General features: G+C 40.0%; 3 protein-coding genes across 6 annotated transcripts; 1 reads left to right on the top strand and 2 right to left on the bottom strand.

Annotated features, from left to right (window-relative positions):
• Window positions 1–1,939: 1,939 nt before the first annotated feature.
• On the bottom strand, window positions 1,940–12,070 carry lctla (lactase-like a). 3 transcript variants are annotated; one of them, XM_084719693.1, is made up of 15 exons: window positions 11,917–12,070; window positions 11,161–11,326; window positions 10,458–10,618; window positions 8,153–8,240; window positions 7,302–7,411; window positions 7,080–7,208; window positions 6,889–6,984; window positions 6,704–6,758; window positions 6,460–6,621; window positions 6,068–6,342; window positions 4,697–4,823; window positions 4,346–4,545; window positions 4,183–4,246; window positions 3,985–4,058; window positions 1,940–2,484 (listed from the first exon to the last, which is right to left on the bottom strand). In XM_084719693.1, the coding sequence occupies exons 2-14, from the start codon at window positions 11,285–11,287 to the stop codon at window positions 3,985–3,987; spliced, it is 1,668 nt and encodes a 555-aa protein (XP_084575819.1). In that variant the 5' UTR covers window positions 11,288–11,326; window positions 11,917–12,070; the 3' UTR covers window positions 1,940–2,484. The 3 variants fall into 3 exon arrangements, with proteins under 3 accessions (XP_084575819.1, XP_084575682.1, XP_084575759.1); XM_084719556.1 differs by lacking the exon at window positions 3,985–4,058 and having other exon boundaries at window positions 11,917–12,068; XM_084719633.1 differs by lacking the exons at window positions 3,985–4,058; window positions 11,917–12,070 and adding an exon at window positions 11,491–11,883.
• A 2,910-nt stretch (window positions 12,071–14,980) lies between these two features.
• crybgx (crystallin beta gamma X) lies at window positions 14,981–20,423 on the top strand. Its single transcript, XM_084719933.1, has 6 exons — window positions 14,981–15,084; window positions 15,547–15,595; window positions 17,549–17,670; window positions 18,812–18,947; window positions 19,070–19,209; window positions 20,160–20,423. Exons 1-6 carry the CDS (start codon window positions 15,041–15,043, stop codon window positions 20,290–20,292), a joined length of 624 nt encoding a protein of 207 aa, XP_084576059.1. The 5' UTR covers window positions 14,981–15,040; the 3' UTR covers window positions 20,293–20,423.
• Window positions 20,424–21,067: 644 nt separating this feature from the next.
• Window positions 21,068–24,350, bottom strand: LOC146332477 (G2/mitotic-specific cyclin-B2-like). Of its 2 annotated transcripts, none has more exons than XM_084719857.1 (8): window positions 24,192–24,350; window positions 23,640–23,750; window positions 22,954–23,247; window positions 22,717–22,875; window positions 22,402–22,638; window positions 21,943–22,083; window positions 21,733–21,843; window positions 21,068–21,655 (listed from the first exon to the last, which is right to left on the bottom strand). In XM_084719857.1, exons 1-8 carry the CDS (start codon window positions 24,216–24,218, stop codon window positions 21,545–21,547), a joined length of 1,191 nt encoding a protein of 396 aa, XP_084575983.1. In that variant the 5' UTR covers window positions 24,219–24,350; the 3' UTR covers window positions 21,068–21,544. The 2 variants fall into 2 exon arrangements, with proteins under 2 accessions (XP_084575983.1, XP_084575945.1); XM_084719819.1 differs by having other exon boundaries at window positions 23,640–23,753; window positions 24,192–24,349.
• Between the last annotated feature and the right edge of the window lie 692 nt (window positions 24,351–25,042).

Genomic DNA, 25,042 nt, shown 5'->3' with positions numbered 1-25,042 from the left:
ACATCAAATCTGGCAACACTGTTGAAGTCTTATTTTAGCCAGCAGGGGGCGGTAGTGCAACATTTTGATGCAAGCCGTCTCTAAAACCAACGAAGAAGACTGAAGGCGGTAAACTCAATCATCTATGGCCAAAATACAAGTTAAAGATGGTCAGTTCTCTGTATTGTAGTGTCACAGAGAGCTCCAGCTGAGTTAACAGAAACAGGACATTCATGTCTTTGTCTGAACATTATTATCGTTTGTTGAATCGGACGCGCAGTAACGTTTGTAGAAAAGAGGAAACACCGCGCTGCTAAAAGCTAACCAGTTCACCTACGAGCTGCTGGGAGACTCCGGGTAAGTTAGCAACGAAGCTAACTGCTAGCAGCGAAACATAACAAGTCAAATTCAACGACAAGTCACCAACATGATATCAGCTTATAAAATACGACAATGCAGTTATAAGGAGATGCACTATATTATCTTACCTGTCGCGAGCTGTCCGGTGGAGAAGCAACAAGCAGTGGAAAGTTAGCTACATCAACATCCGGTACGATGTCCTGCTTTTCAAAATAAAGTCCAACAGAAACGATCCTGAGCTCATATCAGATTCATTAACTGTGTGTGTACTATAACATCTGTAACAAAGCTGTAAGAATACATTAAATGTGGAAATTAGGGCTGCAGCTAACGGTTATTTTCATCAAAAGCTCAAGCTTATGTCCTTAAATGTCCGTTTATGTCCAAAATCAAAAGATACGCAGTTTATTGACAGTCAGCTGATATTTTCAACCAATATTGACGTATCACTTCTGTATTGGACTAAATCGTATTTACGTATATGTGCCGATATGATGTTTGTTTTTTGTTTCTATTTTGACAGAACGTAATGCAGATTTATATTAGATTCTTTTTCTTCTTCCTTTTCTTTATGTCTGTGTTTTATGTTTTTAAATTTTTTATAATTTTTAAAAATACCACCAAAGTTTACTTTTTCAGTGCCTGGTATCATTTTGGACAGTTGTTTCATTTATAAATTTTTATCTCTTTATTTTTCCTTATTCTTTTCTTTATTGCTCAGTGAAGGACCAAGCTGTCAGCTGGCATTGGAGGGACCTTACTGCGCCAGCTGAATCAGTTCCTGTTCATTCAAGCAAAATCAGTAGGTTAGAAGGAGGTGCATATCAAACAAATGCAAATTCAAAGAACTGTAAATAAAACAACTTATAATTGTAGGATCAGAATGACCTGATGGCATTAATATATTATTAGTCAGTAAGTCTGTTGAAAAGGGTGACACAGTGAAACTGTTTCAACTTATCTTCATGTCTGGTCTTCATAGAGTAAGAAATATTTAATATTTGTGACTCTTTTATTAACATTTGAGCTTTGATTACTTGTTTAAATTTAAGGAAAAAAATATCTTAAAGCATTTACCTCAAAATAAGTGGCAGCCCACAATATAATTTGTAAAAGACCACACAAAATAAACCACATACAGATCAAACACATGTTACATTTGGAAGGTGGCAGGGTTTGAACCCAGTACACAACTATCTGTGCTGGTGGTTTTCAGTGCAAAGATAGCATCACTGAAAACTGAAGAAAAAACATCATAAAACCAGGGGCATCTCAGTTCAACAGCTGCACATGAAGCACACAGTTCAGTCCACATAGTTAAAATGCCATTGAGTGTTTTGAGGTTTCTTTGTGTGTCTGAGTGTAGTCAGTCATAAAAAATGTTTATTTAAAAAAAATCCCCACAACAAACTCTAATCACCCTGTGTAAAAATACAAAGCTCAGTATGCTGGTTCTTTGTGCCCAGTTCCAGGGCTTTTAATTTGAAGGGTAAAACACTTCACAGGAAAAGGTGTTCTTGTGAATTTTGTTTGACTTGTCACATCTTATAAATAAATACTCAAGAGAATTTATCAGAACAAAATAAAATGATCGGCACCATTTAAGTCTTAAAAATGTATTTAATTGAAGTTTATGATCCACAGAGAGAAGAACACTTTTATCTCCATCACTCTCTTTTCTTGATTTTACAAACTTGTTGACAGTAAACCATCTCCTCTCTGCAGTTAGCTGGAGTAGCCTGTAAAACTGAGCTACTTCAAAAACCACACAAGACCAGTTTGTTAAAAAATAAAAATGTACCAAGCATGAATTCATTCTTCCAGTGGTGACAGGAACCGGCTAGTTTGACTCAAAATTGATAACCTGAAAAAGTTGTTTATTCAGAACAGAACAGCAGGACAGTTAAATCAACAAAAGGCTCCAGACAGGATAAAGTTTTACAGCTCTGAAGTCACTCTCAGATTCATTTCTTCAGATGCGGGGCCACTGACAGAAGATGTGACTGTGTGTGTGTGTGTGTGTGTGTTTTCAGAGGCGTCCACGCAGCAGGAACATGAGGAAGACTGCGCTGAGGAGGATGCAAAGCGTGCACACGGTGGGAACCACAATCTCTGTCACCATCTCCATGTGGCCTATCAACGGATCTGAAACACAAACATTAAAATGTAAGAAAATGTGTGAAAATGTCACAGTTTACATTCCAAGCTACAAATTACTGGAAAAAGGCTCCAATGACTGTCAAAGATTATGAGCTTCATAATATTAATACAGCAGCAAACAACACATTTGTTATGTGAAGATAAAGATGGAGTAATGGTGTCCTGAGCAGAGAATGAAGTCATTCTCCCTCTGTGTGTGTGTGTGTGTGTGTGTGTGTGTGTGTGTGTGTGTGTGTGTGTGTGTGTGTGTGTGTGTGTGTGTGTGTGTGTGTGTGTGTGTGTGTGTGAGCACACGTGAGTCTCTGCTTGTGAAACTGTTAGCTTTGAGCCAATATAATGGCTGTTTCTTTTCAGGGTTTGTTTCAACCAAACCAGTTTGTGATGGTTGGAACAGTGAACAAGACAGTTTTGGTGAGCTTTATTTTGTTTTTGTTGAGTTTGAATGAAGTGCGTTTTATGGTGATCTGCAGGGGAAATTTTTTTTGTCAGTGGAGTCTGGTGGTTCTGATCAGAGTGATAAATTGACTGTTTTTGGTTAAACATAAAGGTTTGTCCCTGTAGGGATCCTCGCCATAATACTGACAGTTAAAACAACAGTCTGTCGGGGCACAACAAGCCCTTTTAGAGGGTGGATTACATTGCAGCCCATTTTGCAACCTCCAGTTGAGACAATTTGTTGCACCAGTTCCAAAACTTTTTGTACCTATTATTCATTCAGATATATATAAAAAAAAAGTAATAAAAAAATACTAGAATTACCCTTTAAGAATAAAGCTATGAGTTGCAATTTATATTAAAAAAAAACTATTTAGAATATGTTACGTATTTCCCTGGATCCTTAAAAAGTCTTAAAAGTTCTAAAGTCTAATAATCTAAATTTTAGGTTTTAAAATGTCTTGAGTGAATGGTTTTGAAAGGTCTCAAAGATGGCTGACATCATGAAGTTAAAATTACTTTTATAACATAAACTCCTGTCTGAACAGTGTTTGAATCTATGCCAACGTTAGAAGCGGAGGTGCACTGGACGTTCCACATGGTGGCTTAACATCAGTTAAAAAATACAAACAGTGAAGACAAAGGTGACCTGTTTCAAACCACATTCCCTGATTCTTTAAGAGTGGATGTTTTATCCTTAGCACTATTTTTTGCCACTGTGGATTGCGCGCTATTTCACGATGTGAAATAGCGCGCACAGCAAAAGTCTTACATTTAACTTGTTGAAACCTACAGAAAACCTGTTATTGTGGCATTTTAATGGAGCTAATTTGGAAAAGTTTAATTTATTGTTGAGCTAAAATCAATGTATCATATTTGAGATCATCAGTTATTTTGAAGGTAAACTCTTAAGTGACTGTCAGTGAAATGTAGGAGAGTAAAATGCACAGCCTGTGAAATTAAGCAGAGTGGGAGTATAAAGTGGCATAAATAACACCCTGTTGGGAAAGTAATGTTGATCTCACTCAGAAACAGATCAACTCTTTGTACCTAAACTTCATCATGCACTGGCCAAGCCTTTTGCATTCCTGCATGTTCCTGATTTCCCTGGGATTTTCTTCTAGCTGGAGGGGCAAAACAAAGAAAAACCCTGTTAGAGAGCGGAATAACAAGCTTGAGACAGAATTTTCCTTTGTTTGGCCCCACCAGCTCATCACAGCCTGCACTTAATAAAGCTTCTGTACTCACCTGCAGCCAGGAGCTGGTTACTGGAGGAGCAGGTCTCCACGGCTTTCCTCTTCCAACTTTCCACCTGTGAACACCCGACAAAGTCTCAACAGTTAACCGACATATTCAGCTCCAGAGGAAGTTTTAAGGTGGAGTGTGTTTGGAGCGTGTAGTTGGAGTTTACCTCTCTCTGATTGGGAAAGCCATTAGAGCTGATGATGCGTTTGTAGAACTGCACAGAGGCCTTCGGGTAGCGTGGTTTGTTTTTGTTCCTGAAGTCCACGTAGTAGAGTCCGAACCGCTCAGAGTATCCTTCATCCCACTCAAAGTTGTCGAGGAGAGACCAGGCTGTGTAACCCTTCACGTTCACCCCGTCCTTTATCGCTACATAAAGAAAGAAAAAACAAAGAACAAACACGTTTAATCTGATCTCAGGAACATGGAAGCTTTGTTGGTTGTGTAAAATCTGACGAACACACTCAGTGACTCTGTTAAATCTGTCTGTTGTGGTGTTGTCTTTTTGTTGTTGTTTCACCTTTAAGCATTTCGTTGATGTAGTCTTTGAAGTACTTCATCCTCCAGTCGTCACAGAGGTCGGTGCAGAGCATCTTCTCTGACACACCGTTTTCTGTCACGTATATCATGGGGTTTCCATACTGGGTCTGTAGGGGAAGCATGAAATTACACTCAGACTTGATAACATACATACTGATATGTTCAGATCGTCATGTACTTATAATTATTTGTACAATATATTTCATGTTTTCTAAACCTTTTATTTTTGTGACATGTAACCAAATGTATGGAGAGTGATAAGAGAGCCGCAAAGATTAAATTATTAATCGATTATTAAATTAATCGTTACTTGATTTGAGTAATTTTTTTTAGAAAAAAGTAAAAACTCTCTTTTTCAGCTTCATAAATGTGAATATTTTTTGGTTTCCTTCCTCCTCTCTGACAGTAAATTGAATATCGTTGGGTTGTGAGTAAAATTAGACATTTGAGGACGTCATCTCAGTTTTTTGGAAACACTGATTGACATTTTTCATCATTTTCTGACATTTTAAAACAAACAGCTATTAATCTAGAAGATAAGTGACTGATTCATCAACTATGAAAATAATGGTTAATTGCAGCCCTGGTGATGTCCATCGTGTCATCTAACTCTTTAAAGGTTCTATATATTAGTTTCTGAACATTAATACAGCAGCAAACAACTATTTGCTATGCAAAGATAGTGGAGAGATGTTGTTCCATCATCAAGCGTCTGCAGAAGCCTGATAACAACCTGTTCATTTGAATCGGGTGTGTTGGAGCAGGAGACGCCTAAAACATGCAGGGCAGCAGACCCTGAGGAACAGGACTGAGGAACACTGCTGTAGAACAACAATCTGAGCCTGTCAGAGGCAAAAACAAGCACTTTCAGTGGACGTACTATGATGGGTGCAGTTTCCTCCAAGGATTACATTGCAGCCTGTTTCACAGCTGCTGTTTGAGCCGTGGAGAATCTCTGAACTGAGGACTAAATCAGAGTTGGTTTCTGTTGAGTTTGAAGTGTTTTACATTCATCTGCGAGGTAAAATGGCTGTTTTTGTCAGTAGAGTCTGGTGGGCTGATGTCCCCATTTTGACCTGAGATGCTGATGCTTCAGTGTGACATGTGGCGTCACTGAATGAAGAACAGTCCCTCCAGGATTTCATTCCCCTTTTTTGGGATTGTTGAGGCCTAAAATGCCTGATTTCACAGCAGCATTTAAAAACGAATTCTTTGTGAGATCCACCTTGCATCACTTAGCTACTGCTATTAATGCAATTTGTCAATGTCAGTACCTAAACAGTATCATCCTATTTTCATTAGATTTTCCACAGATGTATATCTGGATTTTATCCAGCTTTGTGTCGTGTACCTTGACAAAGTTCAACAAGCGTCTGAAGCCCCAGGGAACAGAGTACAACCACTCAGAGCCGGGATCAGGCCACTGTGGGTCGACCAGCTCAGCAAGGTCACGATCCGCAAAGTAGCTGTCCCCAAGGCCTGATGGGTAGTTCTTCAGGGTGACGTAGCGAGTAGTAAAATGTCCAAGGCCCAGGAAGTCACAGGTTCCCTTGATGTAACTCTTCTCCTGAGGCGAGAACACGGGCAGCCGTGAAGCTCCCAGGCCCTGCTGGCCACTCTTCCTGCCTGAAGGTCAAAGTTCAGTACAATTTAGAATCAGTACTGCAGTTTAATTTTTTTTTTTGGTGAGGACAGTCTCACCTTTTTCTAATATATAAGTGGTTGCATTTGACGATGACATACCGATGTAATCTTTCATAACCTGGGGGTAGTCCCCATTAAAGATGGGTGTAGCGAACCATCCCATGTAGAACTGGATGTATCTCTCTGCTGCTTCAATGTCCCTCTGGTTTGTGATGTCCACTGGTTCCCCCCAGTCTGCCGTCAGCGAGATCCCAACCAGGCCTGGACACACACAGCAACTTTAAAGTCCAACATGGTGGAAATTTACCTTTGAGTTGAAAAGTTTTTCGCTTTTTCTTTTTACCTTTCTGTTTGCTGCGCCACTGCATGTCATACGTGTGCCAAACTTTGGCATGTGCCTGTTTCAAAGACAGAGAAGCAGAGTCGCTTTGAGGGGACCGTTACCTGTGTTGCTTGATTTGTAATCCAGCCTCAGCACAGACAGAACAACACCAAAATACACACAAACTGTCATCTCCTGAGTCTCACCTTGATGATGTGGTGGGCAGCTTTGTAAGCTCCTGTTCCCTTCAGCTTCAGTCCAGGTGCGTGTTCGCCCGTTTCATATCCCTCCACAGCGATGGACTGAAAACACAGGACAACACGCTCTGATACACAACTCAAACATCACATCTGTTCACAGGACAGTGAATGCACCATTCCTCCTCAGCCGGACCTACCCAGGGATTGTTGAACGTGATCCAGTACTTCACTCTGTTTCCAAATCTTTCAAAGCACAAGTTGGCAAAGTCGTTGAAGTGGTTCACCATGCTGCCGTTCTGCCAGCCGCCGTACTTCTCCTGCAAGAACTACAGAGTGAAAACATCATTATTATTATTATCCACACTGTAGCTTCGAATCCACCAATTCAAAGCCAGAGGTTCAGTGAGTTTAGTGCTCACCTGTGGTAAATCCCAGTGGTACAGCGTTACAATGGGAGTGATCTTGTTTTCCAGAAGTATGTTGATCAGGTCATCGTAATACTTTATTCCTTTCTCGTTGATGTGTTCATCTGAAAGAATGGAATTAATTTCAATATTCATTATCAGTATTAATTTTTAGTCAGAATTCCTTGGAGCCTGAGGTAACATCTTAAAATTGCTTGTTTTGTCCGATCAGTCCGAACAGTCGAAAACCTAAAAGTATTTCATGTACAACAATACAGAAGAGCCAAAAGCAGTGAACCCTCGCATTTAAAAAGCCTGAAGCAGCAAATTAAAATATGCATGATTAATTTTCCGGTGATTGAATTATCAATGTCAGCACTGATTTCATTAACCAGCGAAAAAATCAGCCCCTTCAGGATTTTGCAAGCTTTTTCGGGGATTGTTGTGGCCTAAAATTCTTGATTTCACGGGAGCTTTTGTAAAAAAAAAAGAAATAATAATAATTTGCGATGCAGGTTGCAATGTGTTTAGGTGTTTTTTGCAATGAATTTGTAAATTTTGTTCCAGTGAGAATAAAACCACATCTTGCTCTGAGTCATCTGAGTAACCTTACCAAGAAGACCTGGGATTACAAAAATTACAATTAATTTTAGAAGTATGCAGAACATTGGCAAATGTCAATTACTATGACGAACTTTGTATTCTGTGTTGGATGAGTCGGTTCATTGAAACATACAGTGCACATTGCAACTTCCTGGAGGGACTGAAAATAAATAATAAGGTTAAAAGAGTATGGTAAAGAAGGACATTACACCACAGTGAAAAACTAAAATACAAAACAAAAAACAGATGAGGTGTGTGTTTACTTTTCAGTCCGCTTGGTAAAATCCTCGGCCAGGAGATGGAGAAACGATAATGATTCAACTTCATGTCCTTCATCAAGTTAATGTCATCCTTAAAAACAAACAGCAGAAAACATTTTGTAAATCATTACAGTTGGTGGTAAAGACAAAACAGAAAGGATCGCTGCATCTTAGTTCTGCTTTTTAAGTCTGCCCTCCCGCTAGTCTGTAAACTCTCAGCTTTTTACACAGAACCTACCGATTGGCTCATATTTTGGTGACACTGAGGTAAAAGTCCAGCAGTCATTACAATCTCATGTTCACACTCACAGAACTATAATTTATGAAATTTTGAGAAATATGCTTATTGACTTTCTTGCCAAGATTTAGATGAGAACTTCAGTACTGCTTTAGAGCCGGGAGGTGATTAGCTTAGCTTAGCACAAAGACTGGAAACAGAGAAACTGCATAAACAAATTTAATTAACGCATTATATCCGGTTTGTTTTAGCCTCCTTAAGAGTTTCTGGCTGTGGTGTTTTTTTTTACTGTTTGACAGTTCAGGCTCGGTGTTTCCCCCATTTCCAGTCTCTATGCTAAGCTAAGCTAACCATTCACTAAAAATGCTTGTTTTTTCCCACTGACGGGCTCAGATTGTTATTCTAAGTATCTGACAACTTGTGCTGAATGATTTTGAAAAAATATCTAATTGCAGTGATTTTGACTAATAATGAAATGTTTTGCAATATTAGAGGGAATGCTAATTTTTACATTATGTTCATTTTCATTGAGAACATATTATGGTGTGATTTTTGCAAGGTATCTGTATCCAACAAATATGTTTTCTTAAATTGGTAAAAAAAAAATATGGTATGTAGGCCAGGATATTTCTGCAGCACGCAGATTTTTTCTTTATTTAAAATGGTAGTTTGACACATTTTGCATTTAACACATATTGCACCTTCTGCAATTTGAAAATTGCCGTAGGCCATAGGCTACATTCATTCTTGTTCAACCAGAAACAGCTGTTATATTGCTCTCACCAAAGTAGCCAGATTATATTTACAGAAAAAGTAAAATTACCAAGTTAAAACACACTTCATTCAAACTTAACACTAAATAAAAACATTTTGGTTCATCTTTCAACAATCACAAACTCTAGTTTGTTTGAATAAACCCTTAATTCACAGAGTTGGCTGTGAAAATATTCTAGCTCTAGATGCCATTTTCCCCAGTGGTTCTCTGATGTCTGACCTCCATGTCGCTCCTTTCCGATATTTTCACATCTGACTCTGTGAATTAAGGGTTTATTTCAACCAAACCAGAACCGGCAATTGTTGTAATGGTGGATTGTTGGGCAGCGTTTCTGTAAATGAGGTCTGGTTAGTTTGGTGAGAGTAAGAAAGCAGCTGTTTCTGGTTAAACAAAAATAATCTTACTCCTAAGGTCTGTATCTGTAGGAATCCGCTCTTTAATGTTATCAGACACTTACAATAACAATCTGATCCAGTCATTGGAAAAACAAACACCCTCAGTAGATGTACTCTGACTGTGCACAGTTGCCCCAAAGGATGACATTGTAGCTTGTTTCACAGCTGATGGCTGCAGTGGTCTCACTTAATACTGGACATGTTAACAATAATTCTTGTCCACATTTGTCAATAAGACACAAAAACATAGGAAAATAGGGTCAAGGTTGAAAAATATAGAATTTACTCTTCAAGAGGTTCTAGTAGATGATTTAGCTGTTTTCCTGTGTTTCCAGTCTTTATGCTGAGCTACTGTAAACATTTCTGTCTGCAGCTTGCAGTGGGTCATCTCCTCATCATAATCTTCTAAATTCTAGTTAAGATCCTAATGTTCACAACGGTGCCAAATACGGGTAAATGTATGTAAACTTATGCACAAGCAGTCTAGAATATTTCTATTTGATGGAATAATGTAGCCATAAAAAACTGAATGTTGGAATCTTTGTGTTTGACATGGCTTCAAATTAAGTAACTTTAAAAGGATAGTTCAGCTTTTTTGAAGTGGGGTTTTACGAGGTTACTTACTTTTTAGGTGTGTAAACTATGTTTTGCTGCTGACCCTGTCCACAGCAGTACATTGTTTAGCTTCCTATACCAGTACTCCTGCTGGTTCTTCAAACTGGGGGCGTGTGAACCTCCATCTACTGTAGGTACTTACTTCATTTGAAGCCATGACAAACACAAACAGATATAAACACCTAAAACATAATTTAACTTAGTAAATTATGTCTTTGGGTGGAACAGTCAACATTTCAGCCTCTTCTTTTCAGGAGAGACACTAAATTTTCTTCTTCATGTCACCTTGAATTTGTAGTAGCCCTCACACGAGGAGTCTCCCGTGTCGTTTGAGAATATTTTCCCCTTTTTGTGGGCAAATACATCCCAGATGCTCATTCCTTTGCCATCTACGTTCCAGGCTCCTTCAGTCTGATAGGCAGAGCTGCCGGCTCCCCACGAGAAACCTGCAGAGGGAAATAGAGTTAAGACACTTCTGATAGCAATATTATTTCATGAATTTATCTAAAAATACAAACTTTATCTGTGCTTGAGCAGTTTTCCCGCATTTTTTTAAACCAGAGACAGGTGAGACAGGGGTCCTTAGGGTACAGCAAACCCCTTTTATGCCTGATTAAATCATGTTCTTGTAAAAATCTGACATCTGAGTTGACAAAACTCTGGGACATTTTTATATATAATATTAATTTTACAATGATTATAATAGCATGTTGTTGTAGGTATTGTTAGTTTTAAATTTGAACGGCATGTCTTAGTAGTCCTAGAAATTTTTTAAAAATCAAAGGAAACCAAAACATTCCAAAAATTACATTTTTTATACACATAAATCCTTAAAGAATACATTTTCTCCCCCCAAAAAATAGAATTAGAGTTTTGGTATTAATATGTTTTTTTTAAGTTTTCTTGGCAGGCAATTTCTTCTAATTGTCAAGAATTAGATATGTTGTTTACTTTGGCAGTTTGTGAAATATCCTGTGATTAATCATACCAGTTGGGAAGGTGCCGTAGTAGAAAGACGTCCTTTCATTCTTGGTCCAGTCAAAGTCATCACTGGCTGACACACACAGCACCAGTGCCAGCACATGGTACAGCCTCAGGATGTACCGCTGCAGCATCGTGATCTTTGGCAAGGAGCTCGCTGTCTTCAGTTACACCTGCAGGGCAATACAATAACCAGTTTGAACACTTATTTCACAGATATTATTGCATAAAAAAAACAGTCACAACAGCTCCAAGACTCCACCTCCTGTTAATCTACCCTGGACAGATCACAGAATATACAGACATTTTAAAGACAAACAAAGATTCAGAAACTCACGCAAAGGTGTCAGGTGTCCACAGGTTGTGAGTAAAACCATCCTAACTCAACCCCCAAACCTCAGCATCATTTGTTAAATATCCAGTGAAAACACAGCCCGTCATTGTCAGACCTCGTGGATATAAAGGAAGAATCTAGTTTCATTTCAGCCAGCTGTAGGACACACTGACACAAAACGCTACCAGAGACAGAAAGTACGCCAGCTTGTCCAGCACCGTCAGGATGAGAGACATTTCAAGCTGCTGTAAATCTTCAGTGATGCAAAAGATGAAAACCAAGATTTCAAAAATAAAAGTGAGTAAAAAAGTTGCCTGAGAGTCGTCCTCGCCAAAGCCTGCTGCTGTGTCCCTCCCTACATCTGTCCCTTTGCTCAGTGTCTGTCTCAGCCCCGGCCACCTCAACCAGAACCACATATAGATGTCTGACCTGCTGCACGTCCTGCATTTGTCTCTGCTGGAAACTGCTCCAAAATGCAAGAAACGTCCCCAAGCTTCTGGACCTAGTCGATGCTCCGCAGTGTCACCGGCAGGTTCACTGCCAACGTTACAAAAACAAAACAGAGTGAAGCATCCAGGACATTTTCTGCTATTCATCAGCCCACATACAGCAACAACCATCCCCTCCCCTCCCGTCCACCCCCCACCCCCCGCCCCCACCCCAACCCCACACACACTCTGAATACCTCCATTTGAAGTCAGTGGAGTGTGAGCGTAAATTTGCTGGGGCAATCAGATCTTTTGGAAAAAGAAGGGAGTTTGTCACTGTAAGCAAAGCTAATGTTAGTGAGCCTGATCCACAGCTTTATTCTGTATTTATAGCTGTATGTAGGCCTATAACAGATAACATTGCATTAGAGTTTGTTGTCAACAAGTTTAAAGTATGTAAGGATCTCGGATATTCTACTTATTCTACTTTATGATGCATGTGCTTCAGGGACATGAGGCTTTAAAAAATGTGAAGTAGCACAGAGCAGAGCCTTACGCTGTTTTTTAGATGTTCATAAGTTTGGTCCTGTTTTGTCTGTTCTGGGTTGGATTCCTGGTTCAATAAGGTGAAAATGTGAAATGATCAGACTGTAGAATCGTTTGCTTAATATGTCAGAAAACAGAAAACTTCAATAAGAAGGTTTTCCTTTGGAGTAAACTGCACAATTCGTCATGGGCTAGAGGGATTCTGATATGATATTTTGAGGAAGCTGAGTTACTAACATGCAGCATAAATGCAAGTTAGATTAGAGGCAAAATGGTTAAATGATAGGAGTCAGGGGTCTTTTGTTGCACAGCAGCTGACAGATTTAAAAACATCCAGGAGGACGACAGATTGGGTGCTTTGTGTGAACTAGGAGAAGTTTTTTTCTCCTCTGTTGTCCAGCGTAAATCCTCATTTGGACAAACAGCTTTTTCTCTCTGTGGAATTAAATTGTTGAATTCTTTACCTCCAGAACTCAAACTGGATCCTGATTTAGACACTTCAAACTTAAACTGAAACAGTTTTTAAAGAAGAATCAGTCAATGCACTCATGAATGATTTGGTGCTTCTTATTTTATGGTACTATTGTAGTTTGTGTCTTGTTTTGTTCTGTCTGTATTTTCTTGTTGTTGGTTGTGTTTTGTTCTGGCTCTTGTGTTTTTGTTGCTTTTGTACCTTAAAGGCCTGGTGAGGGATGGGCGTTGCAAACTAGCTTAGGCTATAAATGCAGTGGTGTGTGGCACTGATTAATGCTACAGACTTGTTGTACAAATAAACATTAAGTAAATAAACTGTGTCACAGAGGAGTTTTGATGCCCTGATCTGATACTCAGTATCTGTGTTGGTCTAATACTGCCCACAGTCACAGGACTGGATAAACTGACAGCTAAATTCTTAACTAATCTTTGAGCGACCTGCCATGAAGAGAGACGGTTCACAGGTGAGCAGTATGTGTCATGTGATCAGTAACTAGAACGTGTGACACCTGTCAGCAGTGCTGTCATCGTGTCAGCCGAGTGGAGGCTGAGGAGTAATGAAGTTTGACCAATTTGACCAGTCATCAATATTGCTTCCTGCAAGTTCAACCAATCATACTACTTCCCACTCAGACATCATACATGTATGTCTCAATGAACCAACTCATTTTTTTTTTTTTTTTATTCTTTTGCATTTTTTTTATTTTATTACCAGCATATTTTATCATTTTTTGCTTGCTGTTTTGAGTTTGAGCTCCAGCCCACAAATTCCTGCAGAGACTGATCAGTGCATATCACACGTAACAGACATAACGAGATGGAACAGACAAGAGAAAGAGACTCGGGTTCAGTTATTGTTGCACACAGACAGCCGGGTACAAATGTCGTTCAAAGGGTGATTTTTTAACTTTTGTACTTTGAGTACATGTCAGAGCCTGTACTTCTCACTTCTAACTGCGTAAAGAAGTTGAATTAGTTCTTCTTTGTTTACAGTCTTTTTTTTAACAGAGGTATCTGTGCCTCTGCTTGAGAAAAGAGTGTGCAGACTTTTTCCACCTCTGTTTAAGCTCAAGGAAGAAAAGAAAAAGAAAAACAGCTGAGTGCAATTTATGCAATTTATTTAAATTTCATTTTGAATGTTTGAATGGTGCTGACCAATCAAAATGCTGAGTGCTGCTGTATTTTTTCCATCGTGGGAGTAGAATATTTGTTTCACAGTTCGTTTTTAGATGGCAGGTTAAGCGAAGTGCATCCATACAAATGTGTTATTAACAGCTGAGTTGTTTCAGAGAGGGAAGAAGACGGGATCGGACTGGTCTCCTGTCAGCAGATGCAGGGTTGTGATGTATCAGACATTAAAAGATGGTGGTTTCAGTCATTTTTAAAGCAAAAGTGTCAAACAATTTTGTGATTTTGGGCCACAGAAATAAAAACTGACTTGGCTTGACTCTGAAAGAATATTTCATCAAACAGTTTGTCAAATATGTAAATAATGTCTACATCACATCACTCTGATTTAAATTGAACCCAGACTGAATGTCAGTTACACAAATGTACAGCAGTCTGATCTGTACGTTCAGGTTCACAGAGGACCTGACCCCGCCCCCGTCCCCGCCCCCCCGTGTCTCTGCAGCCCCCCTCGAGGTCGTGACCTCCTCAGTGAATACAGTGAGCTGGAGCTGCACAAAGCATGAATACAAGCATTATCATAAGGTGCATTGTTTACACAGCATTGTTGTAAAAAATGCTGAATTGTTCAAAGTCAAAACTGTTGGCACTGCACTCTCACATTTACATGTTAGTGTGCACTTTGTGTGTGTCTGTGTGTGTGTGCAGAAACTCCGTTCCCTCCGCATGCACACGTCGATTTCAATTGCATGTGTGTGTTTGTATGTTTTTTTTGTGCTCTGCATGCAGCTGATGATGTGTGTGTGTGTCTGTGTGTGGACAGAGAAGACAACATGAGCGTGGATGTGTGTTTAGCATATCAATGGCGTCCAGGGCCCCGATGACTGCTGCAGAACCACTCTGAGCTTTCTAGTACCTGTCCTTTCACCTCTACTTGCTGTATTTAAGGGGCTTTCTTGTTGCCTCGCAGAGCTGACATGAACATCTTTACTAAGGTCCCAGGATTAGCCCAACAAACCAGGTATGTTGAGAGTGCCGCGCACCAGCCGGGGAAACCCCCCGGTCAGAGGTGTGGAGGTGGGTGGGCCCCTCCGCAGTGGCTCCGCGTCCCACCTCCTGCTGGTTCTCATGCTCTGCTCTCTGTGACACCTCCAACACCAGTTTCCCAAAATCACCAGAGGAGTGAGAGGAGACATGCACACATACTGATGCTTTTAATTGGAAAGACTGAAGCATGACAATACGTCTAAACCAGTATGAGTCATAATCTGAAACAATCTGGGACAAAAATGAAAAACTACAATATTTTAATACCAGAATGACACACCTAATGACATTTTCAGTGGCTCAGGTCTTCAGTTTCACCTCCGCACACCATCATTGGTCTCTAAAGTTTCTCTGTGATTGTTCTATCATCTGTTTTAATCATTAAATTGTGTGTTTGAGATATAATTATTCATTAAAAATGCTTCTATATCTACAGCAAGCTGGGGTCTGTGCTCCAACGTGCCTTCTACGGGTCCAGTGGGAGGGTGAGTCAAAGCATGTTTATCTGAGCAGGTTTGAACTGTATAGAACTAAATTGTCATTATATAATATATGTTTATACTATGATACTTATTCTCTGACAGAGAAACAGTTCTTTATTTAAAGGATCTAAGATCTAAGAAGAAATAGCCTTACAGTTAGTCAGTAGATGTAATGTAACAAAGATGTGCATTAAAGGGATAGTTCCCAGTAAAACAAATTAGCAGGGCTGTAAATAACAATTATTTTTGTAGTCGATTAGTTGGTCAGTTAATTTCCTGATGAATTGATAAATAGTTGCTTGCAGATAAAACGTCAGAAAATGGTGAAAAATGTTGATCAGTGTTTCCCACATCGTCCCCAAACGTCTCATTTTGTCTACAGCCCAAAGATTTTCAGTTTACTGTCATAAAGGATAAAAGAAAACAGAAAATACTCTCATTTCTGAAATCAAAGAATTTGAAGCTTTTCATTAAAGAAATTACTAAAAAACGATCAAAATGGTTAATGATAAGTTAATGATAGATTAATAATCAATTATTCCATTAATCATTGCAGCTCTACTCATTGATGAGAGGTTATAGCTAGGGTTACAAATCATAAGCGCTTTCCTTAATCAATCATTGGTAACATTAACAATCAATTTATTGCTTTAAAAAAAAACAAAACTTTGTTATACCAAGCAATACCGATTGTTTTTTTCCTCCTCAATCAAAGCTTTATTTCTACAGCAACATATTCCATGTTCTCTGACGGTGTAACAGCCTGTGAAACATATAAATATGTAAAAAAAAAAAAAGAGGGCCGACATATTAAACACATATACTTGAATATCAGATAACATACAGAGCGTGGTCATAAAAAGTTATATTAGTTCAGTTATATTTCAGATCTTTATTTGATAGTAGATCAAAGTACAGGTCACATGAGGGGGACGCCATTAATGTTTACATCCCATCATGACCACCAGCCTCTTGTCCGTGAGGAGATGCGTGCTTCTTTTTGCGTGGTGGTGCTGGTCGACACACCACCAGTTTGGAGAAGCAGCAGGAGTACTGGTGTAGCTGGATGTAGGATATTTTCAGTGCTTTGTTGTCTGGCAGCCTTTTCCAACAGGTGGCTGCTGTTACACAAAACAAATGTCATTCTCTCCAACCCAACCAAGCTCCTTTGGTAAAATGAGTCATTTTATCTCAGAGAACACAGGAGTTGCTGGTCTGCTGCTGTTGTGTGACTTTGGTGAATCCGAGCAGACAAACCAGCGGTAAACCAGCAACTCCTGTGTTCTGTGAGCTTCATTAAGTCTGACTGGTTTGAAGAGAGCGATATTCGGCTCAGAGAAAGTGTTTTCCTCTTGGAAAAGTCTGATACTGATTTTTTTTTAGGTGTCTGAAATATGTTTTGCTGCCGATCCTGTCCACAGAAGTACATTGCTTAGCTTCCTACATGTTATTAGACAATCCAGTAAATAGACAACTTACCAAGTTTTATAACAAATGGTCATGATGTCTGGAAAGATATTGCTGCTGATTTTTTCAAAAATATTTTTGGTGCTTTGAGCACCACAAGCCGAGCGCCATCCAGTTCCATTACACTGGAGAGAAGACCGACATCTCTATAGCTGATATCTCCAAAACTGTAACTCGCACCAAAACTTTAGAGGCCAGGAGAAAAATATGTAATTTGGATATTTGGGGTGAACTGTCCCCTTGAACAAGGAAAAAGGCAGAGGTAAAAAGGACTTCCAGTATTACTGGAGTTGGCAGTTTGAAATACAACCAATTAAACTTCAGAGAAAGAAAACTTCACACACAGGAAGCAGGACCACTCTGCAACAGACTCGACCTGTTTAAAATCCACAAAAGTGTCAAACTTGGACTAGTTTTGCAAATAAATGTAATTAGAAACACCCAGTTCAGCAGACTCTTTGTCATTTCTCCTCTTTTGTCTGTCCTCAGGTGACCCTTTTCGAGCAGAGGAACTTCGCCGGCAGGCGGCTCGACCTGAGTTCTGACTGCGTCAGGCTCAGTGACAAGAACTTCCCAGAGAGATGTAACTCTGTGCAGGTGGAGAGCGGAGCGTAAGTCCACACCACCACCTAAAGTAGACGGCAGGTCACTGCAGCACACACTGATGTCCAGAGGAGACGAGACAGATAGACAGACAGGGACATGATAATGAGAAAAAAAGCAGATGAAGTAACAGCAAAGTATCTGTAGCTTTCACATCGTCTGTCAGTGCACTTCAATACAAACAATGTTGTTTAATCATATTTTTTTTTACCATTTAAAGAAGAAACTCCTGTTACATCTAACAAAGAGGTTTAGTTGTTCTGTCTTTAAGTAGAATTAAATATAAACAAATTTCCATGGTGGACAGATGAGTTAAGGCCAAGAAGACTCAAAACTGGGATTCTGATGACGAGACATTCAAAGTCAGAAATTGATCAAAATCCTCCATTTATTGAGTTAATTTGCAGGTGAAACTGTTTAGACGTAAAAAAAAAAAAAAAATTAAAACTAGGGCTGCAACTAATGATTATTTTCATTGTTGAATAATCTGACGATTGTTTTCATGATTATTGTTTAGTCTACAAAATGACAAAGAGGTGAAAACTGTGCTTCTTTTGTCCAAACCTCAGACTCTTCATTTACTGACAGAAATGACTAAGAAAAGCAGAAAATCCTCAGATTTGAGAAGCTGTGAGCAGCAAACGTTTGATACTTTTGCTTGAAAAATAAAGATTAATTGATTATCAAAATAGTAGGCAATTAATTTTCTTTTGATCGACTAAATGTTGCAGCTCCAGTTAAAACAGCACTGAAGTTCAAGGTGATTTTTGTTGTCTCCTGAAAGAGAAAATGGTCTTGGATTAATACAGATATAAAAAAAAAAGAAAAAAAAAAAAGAAAAAAGATATATAAACACCTTGAATGAGTTGGAAAAAAAGTTTTAAATGCCTTGGATACATATAACCACCATTTTAATGCTGATGTCGTATTTTTGACACTTACAATCATCTAATTTAGAAATCTGAGTTTTGAATCACTACAGTTTCTTTTGTCCACCAGACTTCATGGAAGAAAGTTGATATTTAAATCTGCTTGAGGGCAGATCAACGAAATGTCAGTGACCTGATCGGTGCTCACTGGAAACCCCAGTTTTAGGTCTGCAGGGTCGGTCTTTGACTCCTCCCTCTCTTCCTCTCCGCTCTGTTGCAGATGGATCGGTTACGAGCATGAGAACTTCCGGGGCCGTCAGTACCTGTGGGACATGTCCGACAGGGGAGAGTACAACTGCTACGACAAGTGGTGCGCTCAGGTGGACCACGTCTCCTCCGTCCGTGCTGTCAAACAGGTGAAGCTGGCAACAAAAATCAAAATATTCCAAATTAGATGTTAAAATCAGTCGAATATCACCAGAAAGCCGTTTTGTTTGAAACAACAGTAACACAGGATGTATATTTTTGTTGTTTCCAGGACAACAACCCTGCCAGAGCTCAGCTGTTTGAGCGCGGCGGCTTCTCTGGCAAGAAGATGGAGATCCAGGACGACATCCCCAACCTGATGAGCCGCTACAGCCTCAACAGAGTCGCCTCCATCCGCGTGCTCGGAGGAGCGTAAGTGCAACATCCTGCCTGGTCTCTTCAACTACCAATCAACTGATCGATACAGTGTCGATCAGGTGTATTAAAAATGTAGAACACTTTATGTTCAGGGTTGTTATGCAGGCGAGAACAGCTTTTAAATCTTAAGTCCAAGTTTTCAAAACCAAACCAAACACACACACACACACACACCACAAGGTCCATTTAGTATCTGCTCTGAAGTCTTTGATCCTATCACATGATCTTCCTCAGAAGATGAAGTTTGCTCAGTTGTCAGTGAATTGTAGATGATTTTTATTTTTTGAGCTCTTTAACGTGACTTAAAAGCTGAGGTCAAGACTGAACTTTGAACCTCAAATTAAAAATCAGTTGCAAATCTTAAAGGGCTGCTCATCGGGGCTTTAGTGTTATTTATGTTATGTTATGTTTTGGTGTGAGTTGCAGAGTTTTGTAGAAATCAGAAGTAGAGATTTCTGTCCTCTAATGAATATAGAATAGATCTAGATGATACTCACACTGGCTTTTGGCGCTTTCATGCAGGGACTACTTTCTTTTCTACTAGAAAGAAAGTAGCTCCTGTGTGAAACTGCTCACAATAAGGTCTGTGGATTGTCTTGAGTAACTGAGTCATGATTTCTGGAAAGAGACATTTCTGTTGAGTTTTTCCAAATCTATTTGTTTTGGTGTTCTGAGCACCACAAGTTCCAAACAATTTTTCACAAGAAGAGGAAGCAAATTCTCTTATTTGAGAAGCTGAAACAAGAGATTTTTAAGCATTTTTTTTTGGGAAAAGGTTATCGACTAATGAACCAATCATCACAGCTCTACTTAAATGTTTTGGTTTCAAGTCTTGAGTCAAGTCAACAAATGATGAATTAAATTTTAATGTTTTAAAAGCTGACTGCAGGAGACACACTAATCTAACCCTCCCTTCCTGTGTGTGTGTGTGTGTGTGTGTGTAGGTGGGTGGTGTATCAGGAGCCAAACTACAGAGGACCTCATTACATCCTGGAGAAGCGCGATTACAACAACTTCTCTGACTGGGGCAGCCAGAACAACACTGTGGGCTCCATGCGCAGAGTCCGCTTCAGCTAAACACCAACAGCACCTCTGATCTACTCGAGTCCCGTCAGCAGGACGTCCTCCAACCGTCACACACACACACGAAACCTGTCAGCTTTACACAGACTACACTTATTTTAGTAATAAACTTTAAAAAGACAAAACGCTTGCATTCCTCTTTTGTTCTTTAACTGCTTTCAGTCAGTAAAAGGTTTTGACTCTTTGCAATTTTGAAATCAGGCTTGGGGAGTAATAGATTACATGTAATGGAATTATGGAATTAGGATACTGGAAAAGACAGAATTACAGATAAATGTAGTAAAATATGGGATTATTAGCATGATTAAATAAAATAAAGAACATTATAAGCATGTGCAGTACACCCAGACCAATCACCAACTGGTAGGCAGCATTTCTCAATCCTGTTCTGCATGTTTTTGACATTTCCCTGCACCAACACACCTGATTCTACAGAGGGTCGATGATGAGCCGCTCATTTGAATCAAGTGTGTTGGAGCAAGGAAACACCTAAAATATGCAGGGCAGGACTAAAACGCCATGCACAGCTCAAGCATCTGCCGTGAAGAAGCCCTTAGTGTAACTTTGAATCTAAACTAACCCTTGAAAACACCAGTCACAACACAAAACCAACCGAGGCAGCTGTAGACCAGGAACTCCCATTTTCTGTGAAGTAAAATGACCTGAATTTTTGCCAGAGGAGTCTGGCTGCTTTGCAGAGGAACATTGGGCCCATAAAACTGCAGTTTGTCAGAAAAGGCTGAATACCTCAAAAAACTGAACTCCAAACTAAGTTATCTAAAACATTTTATTTAACTTTAAGAACAAAGATGTACCCATGAATCCAAAGTAAACCACAACTGCAATTATGCACAATATACAAACATTAAAATGCATGATTTAGAGTACAGGAGATACTAAAGCACATAACATTTGAACATGTTGAAAATAAGGCACTTGCTTCACCTGTGAGGTTGACTAAAGCTCACATAAGACAGTAAAATCCAATAAAAACACTTGGACGTTCGTTGCAAACAACCTCTGACTGGAAGCTGTGCAGTGACTCGCTCAGGCTTGATTGACGTGGAGCAGTTCAAGGTGCAGTGGAGGAAAATCTGGCGTACCGCCAAGGACAAGATTCTGAACAAACTGAAACTTTGATCAAAAACGATAAAAGATTTTATTAAAAACCTAGTGAAGTTTCTCCACAGTGATCAATCTAAAATAAAGTGCAAGTGAAATGTCCTCTGAAATGTAGACGTTCTCCTCAGGGATTGTTGAGCAGAGCAGCCGCCATGTTCCTGATGATGGACGACTTCAGCTGAGGAATGAGGCTGATCTTCATCAGTTTGCTGCTCAAGTATTTGTTCTTCACAGCCTGCACAGGAACAGAGTGTTTAAGATTTGTTCAACACAAAATCAAAAGTTTTTCTGCTTTATGGTCGACCAACTCACCGTGAACTTTGTTTTCCCGTCATTTACCATCACAACGTTTTTAGCGATGTGCTGCATGATCGGCTTCAGATGGGCTTCGTCATACGTCGAGTAGTGCTGCTGTGTGGGAGACTGAAGAGACGAGAGACCAGTTAAAACAACTTTACTAAAGCAGCAAAGTGGAAAGTTACACATTGAACCAGCTGTTTGTGTAGATGCTGTTAAACTCACCCACGGCAGCCCTTCGAGCAGCAGCTGGGAGAGACAGAGGGAAGCAGCAGCGATCTCAGAGGGCCGATAGTGAACCATGTCGTAGTCGAGGAGGGTCAACTCCATCAGATACTTGGCCAGCGTGTGTCTCTCTACGTCAGACTGAGACACAGACATCAGGCTCCAGTTTACAAACCTCTCTTGTGAAACCACAGTATTGAAACTCTAAAATGCTTCATCAACAGTCCTGGTAAATTAAGGCAGCCATTTTTAATTAAACTTCCCTCATTGCTTGACCATTAGGAATTCATAGGAACACATTTAAAAACAGCATGCAAACATCCAGACTGATAAACAAAAATGAGCCCCGACATCCATCACCTGCAGTTCTTCATGCAACTCGACCATCACTGAGCAACCGAACTCTTCAGCATGCTTAGTTAAATTATATTTCTGAGGTAAATTCATGCTAAAACTCACACTGGCCACTTTGGAAGCTCGTCTGAGGAAGTGTAGAGGAAGAGGACGTCCGAGCTGGAAGTTGAGGGTCCTCAGAACCAGCTGCTCCATCTCCAGAATCTGAGCCTTGGTGAAGGCATTGTCTGTGATGTAGGCGAAGTCTCCGACCTCCGGAGCGTACATCTCCTCATATTTACAGGCCACCAGCATGGCGGTCACACCGACCAGCTGCAGCTTCCTGCGAGACACCGGCTGGACCTGCAGGCAGCACAGCGTGGACGGTTTTTACACAGCTCACAGAAACACCAAGAAAAAACCCACACAATCTGTTGTTACCTGGAGGAAACGATCGAGGATGGCCACTGTGAGGTACAGAGTCTCCTGCAGCAGCTGGAACCTGGAGTGAACCTGCACCAGCCAGTCGATGAGAAGAGCTCTCATACGCTCAGTGATCTCATAACCCTGCATGTAGTTGGCTCGTACCGCCTGCTGCACCTGTGGAAGGAGACACTGATGAAGAACTGAATACAGAAGGATGCAGAGTGAGAGTCTGACTGATGGAGGATAAATTACCTCCAGGACGTGCAGATATTTGTAGATATCTTTGACATATTGTGAGCAGAGCTGTGGCAGGTCGGCGTCCTGCTCGTCCACGTCCTCCACGGTGAGCAGCGCCTCAGAGAACGCCTGGCACAGCTCCTCCTCCTCCTCCACCTCCTCTTTCATGGACACATCAGCCGACTCCTCTGACACCGGAGGGAGAGGATCTGCAGGAGCTGGGACCTGGACGACTGGTTCCACCGCCGCAGTGGGTTTAGCTTTTTGAGCACAGGAGGGTTTGGCTGAGGCTTTGGCTCGTCCCGGCCTCTGAGGAGACAAGACGGATGTTTTATTCAGAAATTTGTATTAAGTTTTGGGATGTGAGGTTTGTTAGATTTAAAAGAAGAAACCGATTTATTTTAGTCCAAGTTAGCAGAGAAACTAACTTTTTCCAAATTATTTATTTTATGACATATAACAATTGTACATCAGGACAAGGGCAGTTTTAATTCCTCTGCTGTTAAGATTTTTTTATATAAATTAAATAGAAACATTTTGGGAGGAGTAAAGTGTGCAAACAAATAAAATAGAGAAAAAAGGAATAAAAGTAAATGAAGTTTTCTAGCGTACCATAACATTACAGGATCATTCTTTACATATTGTAGGAGTCACTGCGCCAATTACAGGTGAAACACAGTACAGAAGCCATATTGTTTTACCTTTGTGTTGACTGCTGCTGCATTAAAGTTAGTGATCTCTCCCAGAGCAGCTCTCCTCAGACCTGCTGAGGTGTTTTTACTCATCTTCACCGGGTTCTCTGCGGCTGGAAGCTGCTGAAAAACAAAAAGAGACAAAAATCAAACACTCATGATAAATTTAAGAAACGATACCAAACGTAAAGTTGTGTTATAAAAAGCACAGGCGAACAAAAAGACCAAGTATGAAGCAGGCCGCTAGGTTAGCAGCCATGTCAAGACTAAATGGTGAACCTGGAGAAACTCTCGCGAGATTTGTATGTGCTAATCGTGAAGTAAACTGGTTGTACAGACAAATTATGTTTTATAATATGACAGCGACAGAGTTAAACTCTAGTAGGGGACAAAAACACTCGGTTGGGGTTAGGAAAGTATCATAGTTTGGGTCAAAATAATCACTCTCGCGAGCCCTTTCGCGGGTCTGGGGTTACAATCTACACAGATCAATGCGAGCTAGCGAAGCTAACTGCAGGCGATAACCGCACTGAAAGAGCAAAACAACTTCAGTTTACTCACCGCAGCACGAACTTCTACAGACGACATGTTGAACGTCGATAACAACGAGGCCAAACTGCGACTTAAAGAACCGACACGGAGGTTTATTTACCGACCGACCAGCAGAATTTACCGACGAGATCAGTGAACACCGACTTCTGCAGGTAAACAAGACTCAGACGAGCAGCTTTCAAATAGCGCTCCGTCAAATCTGATTGGATACAGCTTTGGGAGGACGCTCCTGATTGGCTGACGACATGGGTTTAAAGATCTTAGTCTTAAAAATGTAAAAATAATGCTAATAATAATGATGATGATGATGATGATGATGATGATGATGATGATTATTTTAATAATATGAAGAAGAATGCATTCTTTTAAATTAATTTTTTAATTTATTATTTTACTTACACGGGCCATCAAAAACACATAACTCGTAGAATCTTATAGGATAACAGCTCCTGTTAAAGCATTTATTGATTCTGCATAAAAATCACTAAACGACTGCATCAGTTTAAATCTTCCATTTGGACAACAGATGCACAGAATTTCAAAATAAGACTATTTCTAATCAAATCTGATCTCTAATTCTGTCCCAGTCTGAATGTCTGCTTTTTAATATCTTGGCTGCCTTATAAAAACAATATATTTGAACCACTGCAGGAGTAACATTATCCAGCCAACAGGGGGTTTAAAATAAAGAGTCAAACATCACTGAAGTCTCAATTCAAACCAGTTTTATTTCTTGAAAGGAAATCAGTAGCACATACTGCCTCTTTATTTGAGCATCTTCCTATCTGCAGCTATGCTTTCACATAACCATGACATTTCAGTACAAAAACACACAACCCTGATGGACGGTTGAATAATAA

This window comes from Lutjanus erythropterus, chromosome 1 (genome assembly GCF_056507025.1).
Source record: "Lutjanus erythropterus isolate fLutEry1 chromosome 1, fLutEry1.hap2, whole genome shotgun sequence".
In the NCBI taxonomy this organism is placed as follows: Eukaryota; Metazoa; Chordata; class Actinopteri; order Lutjaniformes; family Lutjanidae; genus Lutjanus; species Lutjanus erythropterus.
The sequence above is the reverse complement of the archived record's forward strand: the minus strand, read 5'-3'. Positions and strand labels throughout refer to the sequence as shown.